This window comes from Stegastes partitus, unplaced genomic scaffold, assembly GCF_000690725.1.
Source record: "Stegastes partitus isolate 25-593 unplaced genomic scaffold, Stegastes_partitus-1.0.2 Scaffold993, whole genome shotgun sequence".
NCBI classification, from domain to species: domain Eukaryota; kingdom Metazoa; phylum Chordata; class Actinopteri; family Pomacentridae; genus Stegastes; species Stegastes partitus.
The window spans coordinates 25,789-41,558 of NW_007578724.1; the positions used below are offsets into that span (position 1 = coordinate 25,789).

At 39.4% G+C, this 15,770-nt stretch overlaps 2 protein-coding genes across 3 annotated transcripts in view; both read right to left on the minus strand.

Moving 5' to 3' along the window:
• Positions 1–5,401: 5,401 nt before the first annotated feature.
• The window catches only part of LOC103366902 (RNA-binding protein Musashi homolog 1), a 31,759-nt gene continuing 21,390 nt past the window's right edge, over positions 5,402–15,770 (minus strand). The window contains exons 13-15 of one of the 2 annotated variants that reach the window (XR_520691.1): positions 15,434–15,735; positions 11,066–11,067; positions 5,402–5,411 (exon numbers count right to left, since the gene is read on the minus strand). Coding sequence is in view for 1 of the 2 variants with exons in the window: in XM_008294766.1 (XP_008292988.1) it covers positions 15,694–15,735 (42 nt within the window). In the remaining variant the exon portion in view is untranslated. Of the gene's footprint in view, positions 5,412–11,065; positions 11,068–15,353; positions 15,736–15,770 lie in introns of those variants that run through there. The other variant, XM_008294766.1, reaches the window with a different exon arrangement.
• LOC103366903 (transmembrane protein 233) lies at positions 8,144–12,107 on the minus strand. Its single transcript, XM_008294767.1, has 3 exons — positions 11,659–12,107; positions 10,338–10,472; positions 8,144–9,878 (listed from the first exon to the last, which is right to left on the minus strand). Exons 1-3 carry the CDS (start codon positions 11,842–11,844, stop codon positions 9,867–9,869), a joined length of 333 nt encoding a protein of 110 aa, XP_008292989.1. The 5' UTR covers positions 11,845–12,107; the 3' UTR covers positions 8,144–9,866.

The window sequence follows — 15,770 nt, forward strand, 5'->3', positions numbered from 1 at the left end:
TCAGCAGAAATTGGGATATAAATAAGATTAATGTAATTCCCAATTGTTTTTTGTTGTTGTTGTTTTTTTGAAGAAATGAAACTGTTTAATTTGCTCCCTGCTGACTATTAAATACTGGGGACACTAGAACATTTTGCTTGGGGCCCCTCTACAGACCAAACGTATTATTACAGCATTAAAAGTATTAATAATGTCATTGCAGACCAGTTTTAGGGTGTAACCTTGAACTGACGTTGTAGTCTGAGTATAGAGTTGTTTTGCCATGAATGCACCGACACTGATGCAATGTACCTCATATAATGTCTGTACATGCCTTGCTTTTGTCATGTTGGCCCTTTGCCCGATGAAAAAAAACCATATGGTTGAAATATTGCCTCCTTTCAATCCAATACCAATTTCTACGGGGCCGTATTCAGTCAGTTTTTTTCTATTACCCTCCTCAAACCACGGCCAATTCCCAGCAACGTGCCACATGAGCTCAAACTAAAAATATCAGTCAATAATTTACACATATAGCTCATCTCGGCATGACATGACATTTATTTCCTGAGTCTTCGAATTTCCGCAGTTTATATTGCTGCCTGTTGTTAATCTTGAGAGCAATGTTACACGATGTTATTAAATTTGTTCAGTGGAGATAAGGTTACGTAATGTTCTCTCTCTCTCACGTTGTTCTGATACCTGTGACTTCTTCACATTGTTTTTCTGTGCAGTTTCCTCTCTTGTTCCCAGCAGCTGTCTCTCAGACTCTGGCTCACACCTTCACTGTAGCTCATAAAACATTATTTAGGTGCTCCTTTAAGTACTCTTTCCTCTCGCTTCATAATTCACTGATTTTTATCTGTAACCCTCTAACTGCCCCTAAAAGCTTAATTACGCCTATACCTGCATGCATATTAGATTTTTTTTATTGTAAGAGCTGTAAATTTGACAACAAAATCGCAAAAGTCTATAAATTAAGATGGTAATTAATCCCCCGTCTAGTGCTCTACTCTGAAATAAAATGTGTTTGATTGCTCATCATCATATGAAACTATTTTGTAAACATGGTGAGAGATTGGATTTTTGATTTCTCATTTTTTTTCCCATCTGTTAAAACATTTAAGCACCATGGTTTTATCTGAAAACGTTCACTTTTGCTGAAATTATGTCACGCAATGTGTGCATTATTTAGGAACGTGGTTGTCTTCACAGCAGCGGGTGTAATTTCCTCTAGTGTGCAGATACCAAGGACCGCTGCAAACAACTCATCCAGCTGAAACACACACATACAGGTTAATAAGCATAACTTATCAGAACGGAACTGAAAAGAACCTCGGGGTCCGTGTGGCGCTTTGCAGTTCTTTGTGCAATTCACACCATCAAAATGAATCAAATAAAACACTGGTCAGAAATTTTCATTACCTATTTTGTTCTATTACTTCACTAATGGATAATTGTCTCACATTTTAGTTGATGTTACGATCCAGCCTATGGGGATGTAACAAAAAAAGAGTTGTTGTTGGTGGAGGTAAAGCAGTTTATTGCTCACTAACATAAACAAACACAACAAACCATTGTGATAATATAAAGAAAATGAGTGGCTGTTGTAAAAATCAGTGAACCAAACATAACCAAACTTAAATCCAATAGCAACACCCACACCTAACAAAAGAAACTAAATAAGCAAGTGCCTCAAAATGCACATTACAAAAAAACACAAGACACGAGTAACTTCTCAACTGAGTTGTGCAGCTGCTAACTGAAGCCACAATCTTCACCAAGACACAAGTAGCTTCCATACAAAGTCGGCAGCTGCCAACAGAAGTTACAGTTGAACACAGAAAACAGTATAACACAGAGCAAGAGGCACCAGGGGGAACATCCATTCATCCATTATCTATACATCATCCTCATGAGGGTCGCGGGGGGGCTGGAGTCTATCCCAGCCGACCTAGGCCGAAGGCAGGGGACACCCTGGACGGGTCGCCAGTCCATCACAGGGCCACACCTAGAGACAGACAACCAAGCACACTCACATTCACATCTACGGACAATTTAGAATCACCAATTAACCTCAACATGTTTTTGGACCTTGTGGGAGAACCCGGAGAGAACCCATGCTGCACAGGGAGAACATGCAAACTCCACGCAGAAAGATTCCAGTGCCCCCACCGGGACGCGAACCGGCTACCAACTGCGCCACCCTGCAGCCCCCCAAGGAGAACAGTGCACATTAAATCCCAGCCACCCTGACTGAGAGGTTGGCTGTAGCTTCATAGTCCAGGTGTGCCGATCGCTGCAGGTTGACTGGCTGAGTGTACAGGGAACTGGGTGGTGGTCCAATCAGGAACGGCAGGCAGGGAGAACAAGGGCTGGAGTGCAGGTCTGGAGCTCCAGGACAATTAGCTGCAATGGATTCACCACAACACAAGACGGCACAAACACCAGGGGCCGGAACAGTTGGGAAATTGAGTATTACATTTCTGTGTAATGCACTTGCGGCTGAAGTATCTATTAATGTCTGAGGAAGTGCACAACCACAGAATGAGTCTCCAAACCACATTTAGTATTATATAGTGTTTCTGATCATGTAATAATGTATTGGCTGCACAACATGTTGCGCATTGGGTAGGTCAATGTAACCATTAGCATTTTATTGGCAACCTGAATTGTAACATTGTTAAACTAATATTGTCTTTATTTTCATTGTTTATCCAGTTTACTTACTCATCTATAAATTGTTACATATAGGCTATAGCTATTTCTGGATTTATATCATTACACAAACAGGCACGCAGAAGCCCACTGGATCAGTTATGAGGGGTGGTGGGTGTAGTACACTCAGGCAGATTCTATGTTTAACCTGAAAAACAATAATAATTCATTGCCCTGTGGCTCCGGTCTATGAGTAATGTTCACATACGTCTCAGAGGCCTCCCAGAATAGGGTAGCTGGTAAGTTATTGCATGGTCGGATGTGCTACATACATAATGCGACTTCATTACTGGGTCGGTGGCTGGCTGTAGGCGCTAATTGTACAGTCAAAGCACAAGTATAAAACATAGAAATGGAAAAATAAAATATGAGGGTTTTTTGGGGGTTTTTGGTTGTTGTTCCTGTTAAAAACCTAAATCCTGGCAAAGCAACCCAAATATCAACAAGCAAGAATTACATTGAGGGAATACAGGATATACATTTTTTATTTCATTCATTTTTATGTTGCAAGTTGAACAAAGAATAAGATGAATGAATCCTGCAGGACACGTACCTCACAAAGAAATCATTAGAAATCTTTCATTGTGAATACACTTTTGAATACATGGTTGATGCTAAACTGTGTAAACAGTGTTCAGCATTCAGTATAACTGATGATGTATCAGGAATACAGGATAGTAGCTTGTTTGTAGTAAAGGTTTCATCACGTGATCACTCGTGTTGTTCCAGCATGATCTGATATGTTCCAAAGAGCTTCTTGTGGTCTCAGAAATGTCTTCTCAGTCTTCAAGTAGTCTTATAAATGTTTAGAGGTTAAGGTCAGGGGACGATGGAGGAAAGTCCATGACAGCCAGCACTCCTTGGTCTTCTTTGGTCATCGAGTCAAAGATCTGAGGTTTGATCGGGGTCGTTATTCTGCTGTAGTATGAATCTTTCCTCACAAAGATGCAAACCAGGAGGTGGAGCATGTCTCTGAAGAATACAGTGCTGCTACTTCTTGGTCAGGGTGGAGTTAATTAGCTGTAGGTATTTAACTAAAGCGTAGCAAAATCCACCAGACATGTATATTCCCACCACTATGCTTCTCTGGGGGTTTGACACACTGCAGTATCACCGTCTTTCTCGTGACTGTCATTAATCTCTAACTTAAATTTGTGAGTCAATAAAACATTTTCTATTGTCCACTGTTAATTGCTGCTATGTCTGAGCCCACACACACAGCATTTGGCCTTGTTTCCCCTCCGGAAAAGTGGTTTAAAGACTCAGCCTCAAAGACCTCTACTAGTCAGTGTTCCTTTGACAGAACTTTTGCTGATTGGATTCTTCTGATCTTAATTTAGCAAAGTTTGTTTTTGTGATAAAGGTGCTTCTCCATCTCTCAGTGAGCAAAGCTTGTTGTATTGATCTTCTGAGGTCACTTTTGGTCTGCATTTTAGGTTCACTGCCGCCTTGGAAACCTTCAGTCTGGCCATGATTTAACACTTTCCTCATTTCTCAGAATAACAATTTGACTTTTGACATCTCCACTTAGCTCTGATGCCATTTTTTTCCCACTATCATAATGGTACTTAAAAAGCAATGTTCAGTTTTTAACAGAATGAACAATGGCTGCACAAATATCTACTTCCAGCTCTCTGAAGAGTGGATCAAATCCACCTGGTCGACGCTGCTCTAATGGAAGAATGCAACTCGAGGAAATCTGACCTTTTCTACACAGACTTAACATGATGCTTCACCTTTGCACTTTGAAATATTTCAAAAACATCAAACTCTCTGATAAGTGACAGTTTTTCAAGGCGGTCTTTTGCACCCCAATGTACAGCACACTTTAGCAGCAAAACCATTATTTGTGATATTGCAGAACACAAATGATTTTTTTCTTTCCCCCTAATTTTACAGGACATTTAAACAGACCCCCTTCATCACAATGCAAGCTCAGAGGTCTTGTTCACACATTACAAGACACATAAATCATCTGAGCTTTTCTTATGCAAATGAGCAAAAGTCGTGACCCAGTTCTCGACCACCTATGTTTTTATAGGGCACTCCTGTCACACTGAAGATACATTACTGCAGGTCAGAAAAGGGCAAGTTTCTATCTATAGCGCAATGATTTTTTAAATATATCACCAATACAATGTTACAGAACAGTAAGGTGAAAAGAAAAGAATCATTTAAATGTGAATTATTTCAAAGCATCTCAATCATTTCATAATTTATACATTAACAATTACAGTGTTGGATCTCAAAAACAAATATTTTGGAACAACAATATTGAAAACAGCGTCCAAAGTAGAAACTCAATTCAGCAAAAGTGAATACACCTTTGATCACTGATGTGCAAGTTAGAAAACCTGTGATGTGATGATATGGGCCTGCATGAGAGCAAAAGTGTTGGTAAAATGATATTAACAGATGGCATCATGAATTTCTGTGAATACACTAAAACACTGGCTGACTAAATGACTCTCAGACTGCAGAAGCTTGGCAGACAAGAAATATTCCAGCATGATAACATTACAAAGCACACAAAATCCCACAAGAGTTTCTGAAGAAGAAAGTGAAAACTATGACCTGGCCAAGCATGTCGGCTGACGTGAATCCAACAGAACCCCGTTGGGTAGAGAAAGGTACGGCAACAACAACCCCTCCAACAACAAGGAGCTGAAAAAAATTGTCTGAAGAGTGACAGAGCATCTTCTTATAACTTTGTGCTACACTGGTGTCCTTTATGTCGAGGAAGATCAAGTTGGAATCTCAGTTATGAAGGGTGTATTGACTTATGTTGTATTCTAAGAAGATGATGAAAACAAATAAATTTTTCCATTATCTATACACCGCTTAATCCTCACTAGGGTCGTGGGGGGCTGGACCCTATCCCAGCTGACTTAGGGTGAAGGCAGGGGACACCCTGGACAGGTCACCAGTCTATCACAGGGCTACACAGGGAGACACTCACATTCACACCTACGGACAATTTAGAATCACCAATTAACCTCAACATGTTTTTGGACTGTGTGGGAGGAAGCTGGAGAACCCGAAGAGAACCCACGCTGCACGGGGAGAACATGCAAACTCCACGCAGAAAGATCCCAGGCATTCTAACCGGGACGCGAACCGGAGGTCTTCTATCTTCTACGAGGCGACGGTGCTAACCACCGAGGCACCTTGCAGCCCCAAAGTCCCAAAGTAAAACAGCCAGGTTAAAACAAGGCTAAAACCAGGGGTGATACAGTCATGGTAAAAAAAAAATTAACTGTCCTTGCAGTGTTTTGAGCTTAAAAATTGAAAGACACATTCTGGGGACATGTGAAACTTGCATTTATTTTTTTGGAAAAGAGGCGCAATATGGGACCTTTCAAGACCTCCTCTGGTGAGAATACAGTGAGGGTTTTTTTTATGTTAGATGACATATCATAAGTGAAATAACCAGTTAATGCCATGGCTCAGCCTTTCCAGCTTGAAACTGCTGCGTAGCAATGACAGTCTCTGAAACAAACTTCTAAATCTGTCACTCTGATACACAGAGATGGGTTTTTATAAGTCTAATTAATGGCTATAGAAGGACTCAAAAGTGATAATACAGTGTGTCAGGGTTGCATCTACATCTCGTTCATTGTAAGAAGTCAAAAAAGTCAAATGTGGTAGCTTTAATAAACTAAAAAACTCAATATAGGGGGTCCAGTATATGAAACTGAATCACTGGGAGCATTTAGTTCCTTTGATATCAGGCGTGTTTCTGTTCCTCTGCTTGCTCTGCATCATTCCCACAGTTATCCTCTTTCATTTATTCCAACTGGATCAAACTGCTGCCCAACAGGAGGAATGTGTCATGGGATACGTGCGCACGGAGAATCTTTCTGGTGCTAATAGAAGCAACTTGTTTGAGTGGCCTATTTAAGAGCACTTCATATGAGTCACGGAGTGCTCTCCAAATGTATTGGCTTCAGTGCAGCTAGCAACACAGCAGCACAGCTTCAGGTGAGCTGTTGCTGTGAATTCAAACTAGAGAATATTAGTATGATTCACTATTCTTGCGCAGAAGAATAAAAGCAGCTGTCTCACGAAGAGCGAAATCTTTTTTTAGCCTGGCATGACAAAACTGAATGAAAGCTCCTTTAATTAATTTTGTTTGTGTGAAATTTTCCCTCATTGCGCAGCACAGCAATCAGTTTCCTGTCACAAAGTCTACCTCGATCCCTTGATAATCTTACTAAGTGCTTTCAAGTCGCCTAATCCCTGCACTCATTTCATTTTTCATCTCGTCCTCCTGAGTTTTGCTTTGGTGTGACATCAAAGAGGTAACACTACAATCACGCTGCCTTTCTCTTTCAAGTAATGGGAGATAATAGTACAAGATTACTGCCAAAAGTGATTTGTCCAAGTGCATTAGAATAACTGCTGAAACTTGGCAAAGGGCATCTTACATCAGAGGGACTGCTTTGAATTACACCTGCATACAGGAGATGAATTTGACGAAACATGCAGCATATCAGATGCAGAGACGTACACAATGTATTTTATTTTGTGTCTGGCGTATATATATATTTCCTTTGGGGGCCCATGGAGCACATTATTACCCCACAAAGAAGTGCAAAATGTAAGAAAATAGGCTGGAAGGGGTTGTTTTTCAATGGCAACAATAAGAATACTGAGATGAGTCATGAGATGAGACTGAAATGGATGTACAGGATCTTAGCTCTCTGGCTTGAAGCTTTCTGAATCATCACTTTATTTCCTCCCACCTTTAAGGCCGCTGTTCATATGTTTCAGTCACCTCGCCGCCGGGTCAGGTTTGTTTGACCATGTGACAGCCTGGGCAATCAGCAACATGGAGGGGAAAACTGCTATTTTTAGTCCAGGGTATAACGTGACATATCAAAATACAAGAAAATGTATCAGCAGGGCAGGATGTAATTCAAGGCCCAGGGAAGATTTCTGAGGGAACTTCAGATGAAACAAATACTTCACTGGTCTGTTTCCAGATAGTTGTGATTTCTACGCAACAGAGTCCTCATTTTAAACACAATTCAAAGGGTGACTGATTAAGTGATTAATTGTGGTGTGAGGGTCAAATAGGCAACAGGTGTAGAGATCTGAAACATGTAACACGATCGTCTGGTTGGAGTGTACTTTTACATAATGGCTTTGATGCCACATTTGGCAGAGTGTGGTGCCGTGCCGTGCCGTGCCGTGCCGTGGCGTGTCGGCACACACAGGAAACAGTGTCGACTAACACGACTGCAGGAATAGCTCAGTCATTAACAAGTTGAAATTAATTAAACATTTGACAAGACAGCTCATAAACAGTTTTTAGTTTGTTCTTTAAAAAAACAAAAACTGAACAGCAGCAAGCAAATGTTCTTTTTTTCTAACTTGGAGAAAAAGTTGAACATTCTCTTTTGTTTTATTTGTAAAATGGGTCAATTTAACCAGAACACAGACGCTCTTTTCAACAGACCACCTTAAAATGCAGCTTTATTCAAACGACACGATGCCACAGATGAAAAGAAAAGACGAGAGCAGGCTGTTGACCTGCCTGATGCCGACACGTCAGTCAGGTCTGGAGTCATGAATGTCTCCAGCTCCATCTTTTGTCGTCTAAGAAATCACGTCTAAAGGACAACGTTCCACAAGCAGCATCAACAACCTCTTTAACTCCACGCGTTGTGGATGTGCAGCTCTCTACTGACTTATGATTTCTGACCTCTGACCCCACTCTCCATCTGAACATTATCATTTCCAACACAGTACATAGTTGTTTCATGATCTGTTTAGGAGAGGCCATGTGTTGGAACTACAAATGCTTATTTCTCTATGTTAAAAAGAATGAACAGGATTTGTCTCGTAGTCAGGAGACTCACAGGAAACAGATTTGAAAGGTCAAAATTGAGACTTTTTTTCAGACTTTCAATCATAAGTGTGGGTCATGCTCCAAAAACACTGGAGACTTTATTTCCCATAATGCAGCTAAGAAGCATCTTTCATTCGACCCATGATGTCTGATAAATGACAGCATCTTTCAAACCTCAGGCTTGTGGTTTTCCAACTGGTTTTCTGTTATATGTCTGTGCCAAACAGCGAAAACTCATTCATGTAGCCTTTCATAGATTTTTTACAGTCACAAGTGACAATGAAGGGATCGAAGGGATACCATTTGACATTATTCACTATGTGTATAAGCAGAACAAATAGGGTTCTGGCAGCAGAACTGTTGACTGTATTAAACTGAAGAACACATGCAAGAAGAAGAATTTACCTTTTCTTCTTAAAGAGGATAAATGTGTTGTTTCTTCCGATAAAGACTACACAGCTTCACTTTTACGAAGTTTGATTTTGAGCCACAGGAGACTGCAATAGAACTGTTTTGATATGCTGAGCAGTACTCTTGGCATTAAGTAAACAGGAATGATAGGACAACATGAATCAAAGACAGGTTTGCTATGCAGTATTTTTTGGACACAAGCTTGATGTACAGAAGGGAATTATCTAATAGAAGTTAAATAAGAAGAAGAATTTAGATTACAGAAAATGAAAACTCAGCTTCTCTCTTACAGATGAGGAAAATAAACAAGTCATTCTGTACATACAACTTATTTTATTATTGCTACCAGCCACAGACTCACTATGATAAGACTGAATGTTGTGGCACAAAAATTCAGCATCATTCCAAAATATAATTAGTGAATCTTGAAAACATCAGCACATTAGGAAAAATAAAAGTGGTTGTTGCTTTTTTTTTTAGTTTGAAATATCATTAATGGAGCACAAGATTTGTTACGTTACAGATAAAGTTGGTTTTCTGATCACAGCTTATCATTATGACTCTTGCATTACATTATGCTAAAAGCAACAGTGACAGTTTCCTCATCAGGGTCACAGCCTGACCAAAAGCTGCCTATACAAGCTGGATTCCCTACAAACTTTGTAGAAAGCTGCCATTTTGATCCAAAGCATCGGTGACATTAGTTACTGAAATGCATTAAACTCACCAGATTTTACAGTCACTGATTGTCCATATGAAAAACAGGAACCATGAGAGTGAGTGACGTACAGATTGAAGTAAACACGAGTCGAATCAGAATCCTTTCGCTGGCGGATGTCGTGAAGCTCAGTCAGTCCAGAGGTTTCTATTAAAGTGTCTTATTTCTCTTCTACGCGTGTGCTTTCTAAAAATCCATCTGCAACACAAACACAAGTATGTGAGACAAAGGACATCTGTTAAATGGCACAAGTTTGTCTTGAATAACAATGACTTCATGTGACACCTTTGCTGTCTCATGCACCATTTGTATTTCACATGATCTGCCACGAAATACACTGTCTGGCTTTGCAGTACGTTGCAGGTACATTGCTGAAAACAGCACTTTTATTCTCTTTGTAGTTTAATACAGAAGAGAAGCATTTTTTTAAAAACCACCCTCATCGAAACAATAGTTCGCGTCCAACTTGCTGCTTCTGATACTGAGAGTGACAGTTTGATTTTCAAAAGCACCACAAACATCACCTTCAGGTAGCGCCGTGTAGGTGTATGTCTCAAATCAAAGTGACATTTTTGCGAAATACGTTTTCTGGAAATTCAATCTAGAAGCCTTGCAAAATATATATATACAGCCATACTGACCAAGCCGAGGCCTTACCGTGGTAAAATGAACGATGCAGGTGATGGCGATGATGAGGAGGCCGATGATGATGGAGGCTACGGAAACGTAGAGAGCGTTCCTGCCCAGCCGCTTGGAGCCATCATAGTCGCCATGGAAATAGCTGTTTCTAGACTGGAAAATAAGAAATGACTGTAAAACATAAAACTTCATCCAGACAGTTCAGAATTTTAACCTTTAAATGTTTGACACTGACAAACCTCCAAAGTACAAAAAGGGGGCTGGTGGCACATTGTTTAATTCACAACCTTTTATTGTGCAAAAAGAAGGCTCCAGACACCATTTTTTATTTTCTGCTGCACTCAAATTGAGAAGCACCTCTTTCAGCTACATTTTGCTGGAAGATGCACGAATAACCTCGTTTCTACTAAACCTACTGAACCAGTCTCCAAAAATAAACAGATCTGGTCCATCTAAGTGACAAATGCTGTTTTCTGTCCTCAAATGTATTCACACCCTCCCATTAAAGAAGGAATAAAAACAGCTGTCACTGAAATAAGTTGACGAAAGTACTAATAAATACAAATTTAATGAAAATCATGACATTGCTTTTGGATTGTGGTTCAACAGAAATATATATTTAAAAAATAATAATAATAAAACAAACAAGCAAACAAGCATGATGGGACCCGTAAACTAATATTCTGTTGAACAACCCTTTGAGCCAATCACTGAAATCAAGTGTTTTCTGTATCTCTCAATCAGACTTCTGCACCTTATTCTGATTTTGGCCCACTGCTCATCAGCTCTAATTTGTCTGGGACAGTTTTGTTTGTTTTGTTTTGTTTTTTAATTTTTCTTTTCAACCACATGTCAAAAAGCAATGTCTTATTTCACTAAATTTTATTTATTATTACTTTTTTCACTTTCTAGTTATTTGAGTGACTATTGTGAATTTTGCCTTTTCTTTAATGGAAGGGTATGAATACATTTGAGGATGACTAAACCTTAAATTCATGCTTAAATGGTTAAAACACATCTTTTTTCTTTTAAAAAAAAAATTTGATAACAACAGAATACAGTGTTAACATTCTGCATTCAGCAGGGCTAACTGAAATCAAAATGCAACATGGAAATATTTATTTAAAGGGAAGATCATGTACGTTTGTTTGACAGGCAGAGCAGGTGGATGTGTGACTGGGTTACATCTTGTTGTCCAACTCATTGGAACACTGTGTAACAGCTCGAGGACCCTAAGCGAGAACACATTCATTTTTCTCTCTGATACTATTCCCGTAATTTTACATGTTTACTGTAAGATGACTCATGCGCTGAGCGGAGCTACGTGGTCCATTCTTACCATGAGAGAGAAAACCAGAGCCACAATGTTGACGGGGTATGCAGGACAAAAACAAGCGAAAATAGTCAAACAAAGGTAGCTGCGGAGTGGAGGTGGAGGTTCCTGCTCCTCTATAGAACCGCGGTCCAAAAATGCACTCCCACTTAGGGAGCTTTTCACTTGCGTATTTAGCACTCCAAGTGCCATTGAACCTGGCAAGTAGTAGAAAAAACACAGTCAGGGGGTGAAAAACACCCAAATTAAATGAGGTGAAAAGTTACAAATAAGCTGCGAGAAAAAAAAAAAGAAAAACAAGAAGCAGATCCTGAAAGGATGTAAATCCAACTTGAGAAGTTGAAATCCAATTTTAATCTAGGAAATGTTTTAAACCAGAGGCTCAAAAAGTCTGCTTGATAAGTCTGATGTTGTCTGTTGGGTCTAATCCTGTTTGAAAGCTGGAAAAAAAATGAAGTTTGTCGGGAGAGAGAGGTGAGAGAGGAGAGAGGATCACTAACCCGGCTGGCCTCCATCCAGGACTCTGCCCTGACTACAAGTGTGAGGGATCAGACTCTGTTTACCAGTGCTGGCACCTGACACAAAAACACCCTCAACAGTCAGTGCCATGTAATATGTGTGAATGTTGTTAACACAGCAAAGTATACATGGCAGAGAGAGGAATTCTGCTGCACCATGGGCCCAGCTTTTTTTTTTTCTGTGTGTGCTTAAAATCTGATCCAGATTGTAACACAGTTGATACTGTAAGGACGCATGTATGAACACGTCCTCCACGCACGCTAAGTTTGTCTTTGGATGTCTTGTCATTTGAGTGTTTCGCTCTATAGACTTCACTTTATTTGAAGTCGTTTTTCATGCAACACTGCTGCCTGAGGAGGCACAGACACTCTGCGCTGGAAATAACAGCCTTGCTCTGCGCGACCTTGCACTTTTGGTGTAAAAGCAATGTGTCACTTGTTCAAATCTGCTCGGGGAGGGATGTCCTATTTGAAATTCCACTAGGAGTCACCAAAATCAGCTTTAACCGATTTAGACCATTTGTGCAAGTTTCATCTAAGATCGCCTGCCTTTGCTGGTGAGCACACAGTCGCCCTCAAATGTATTCTTATCCTTCCATTAAAGAAAAGGCAAAATTCACAATAGTCACTTAAATAACGAGAAAGTGACAAAAATAATAATAAATAAAAATTTGATAAATTATAATTTAGTGAATTAAGAGATTGCTTTTGAATTGTGGTTGAAAAGAATAATTTAAAAAAACAAAACAAACAAAACTGTCCCAGACAAATTAGAGCACTTTGCTGATGAGCAGTGGGCCAAAATCAAAAGAGAAGAAGTCTGATTGAGAGATACAGAAAACACTGGACTGCAGTGATTGGCTCAAAGGGTTGTTCAACAAAATATTAGTTTATGGGTCCCATCATGCTTTTGCTTGCTTGTTTTTCTAATATTTCTGTTGAACCATGATTCAAAAGCAACATCCTGACTTTCATAAAATGTTTTATTTATTATTACTTTTGTCAATTTCAACTTATTTCAGTGACAGATGTTTTTGTTCCTTCTTTAATGGGAGGGTGTGAATACACTTGAGGACGACTGTATGACATCATTCTCCTGTGTATATGTGGTGACGTATGGAGTAAAAAAAATAATAATAAAAGAAAAGCAATCACAAACGCTTTAGAATAATTTATTAGGATTTTCAAATTGAAATTGTCAGAAAAAAAAAAATAATAAAGGAAAGCATTGCTGTAAAGCTTGGCGGGGGACAGCCCAAATCTTTAACTTTAACCGAGCTCATGTAGAGCTACAAGCTCCACTGGAAGCGTTGGCCCTTTTCTTTACATCAACACAACAAAATACATCATTAAAATCAATATACAAGGGGAACAAGATTTCAAAACAGAAAAATATAGATTCTTTTTTTTCTGAAAATAAGTCTTAATGCCGCAGAATTATCCACTTGTCGCCTGCCATTACCAATAATAGTACTATTTTCATTTGTAAGGTAAAAAATAACTTATTGCTTTATTGTAAGTTAAAAAGTTACAGTGTTGGTGTCCAGCAGTAGTTTTTTTTTTTTTGTAGTTTTTTTTTTGTTTTTTTTTTTAAATCGTGTCCCAGCCTGTCTGACAGAGGAACTACTGGCTGGATCAGGAAGTTTTCTGCTGTGCTGAACATCAAACAGGCTGCAGCAAGAAGGCTGAACAAACAGGCTACTTGTTTTTGCAAATGTTGAATTTGTTCCAGCTTCTTGACTTTTCCTGCCAGCCAGTGTCGTCTTGTACTGAGGTCCTGTATCAGAGCCGACTGAGAGCGAGACCCTGTTCCATTTCTGGTTCCCTGCCCAAAACCCTGTCTGTTCACCACTACACGGAGCAGCAACTATATATAAACAATATTATGTTGGTTCCAGAGGAGCGCAAATTTAATAAAACTAAATATGAAATGGGAGAGAGTCAGTGGAAAAGAGCAGATGAACCAAAGTGGAACAGGGCGACCATTTTTTTTTTTTTTTTTTTTGTTCAGTACCAAAGAAAAAAAGGCAATCAAAATGCTCCTTCGATGCCAAAAGTAGTTCCATATTACACCTTGATGTATGCGCACAAACACTCACTCACACACACTCAGACACAATCACATGCACCTTCAATAGTGATAAAAGGACAGAACATGATCGTGAGTTTCTACAACTGCTTCTCTGAGAATGTCCTTCATTTGTTTTCACGGCGGCGAAGACCGCATAAAAGAAACTTTTTTTTTTCTTAAAAAGAAAACAATAAACAAAAAAACATTAAGAAGTGAATTGCGCAAAAAATATATATAATATTTTCAAAAAAGAGGAAGTCAAGTCATACCCTCCCCCCCCCATCCCATCCCATGAACCCCTGATTTCTCCTGTTTAAGGTTGTTATTCATCCGTAGTCCGTCATGTTACTCTGAAATCGTTTTCATGAAGATGCAAAGGGGACGAATTTGCTTTTTCGAGATGAAAAGCAAACAAAGGGATGACTTTGTAACAAAACAAAACAAAAAAAAAACGGTTGATTAACTGAACAAATATGCCAGACAAACTCCTGGAAGTTTATTTGTCAGTCGCTACCGTCGACGGCGCTGCGCTGAAGTGACGCTAGAGTGGACTGGCCCACAGTGTACACATATACCATATGCATACTGATAAAAGTAGTGAGATGACCGCAGATAGTAGTAAATGACATCCAGTCAGCTGTTAACCCTTTCCAAACCAACCAATGACATGCCAGCCGGTTCAGTAACCCCATCCACCCCACCCAGACCCCACCCCCACCCCACGTCTATGTACAATATCTTACAGGAAGACATAAAAACATTGCTTTAAAACCAATTACAGAATAAAATACCTTACAGATTATCATTATTATGTCAATATTAATAACAATATTACAAAGGTTTTGTTTTTAAAGACTACCAAAATATACATTTTAGTTGTTTTTTTTTTTTCCATGTTTCCGTGACACTTGAGTTAAAAAAGGACTTTGTTGGATTTGTTCTTCCTTTGTTAAAAATGGTTTTCAGACAAAGACCCATCTCGCACGGCTTTTTCTCTTTCACATCAGTAACAGCTTTGAAGGATTTCATGATAAAATGACATATCAGATTGAAATAAAATAATAATTAATAATAAAAAAAACTCAAAATATTTCTCTGTGTCTTTGTCAAAGGTGACAAACGTTTCCTCAGAGATTTTTTTTTGCAGTTTTTCTTTTCTCAGCTTCAGAAAAAAAAACAAAAAACGGATAACTGAGGGGGTAATCTAGTTCTTACACTACATGAGGACAAAAGAGGAGAAACAGGGACGTTATGTTGAAGTGAATTAGTACAGCAAAACAAGAGTTCTGGATTTAAAAAGATATTCAGTCGGTGGGTGAGCCACATGGAGCCAGGAGAGCCTGGTAGAGCCTGTGGCCAGCCAATCAGGTTGTGCCATCAATGGGCAGCCAGCATTGTGATTGGCTCATCAGCAGAGGAGAAACCCTCCCATCTTCTGTGACCTGAGTCTTCTCAGTGGTAGCCATTAGTGAACGCAGTAGCAATCAGAGGACCCTGAGGAGACATAAACAAGAATGAATACACTCTTC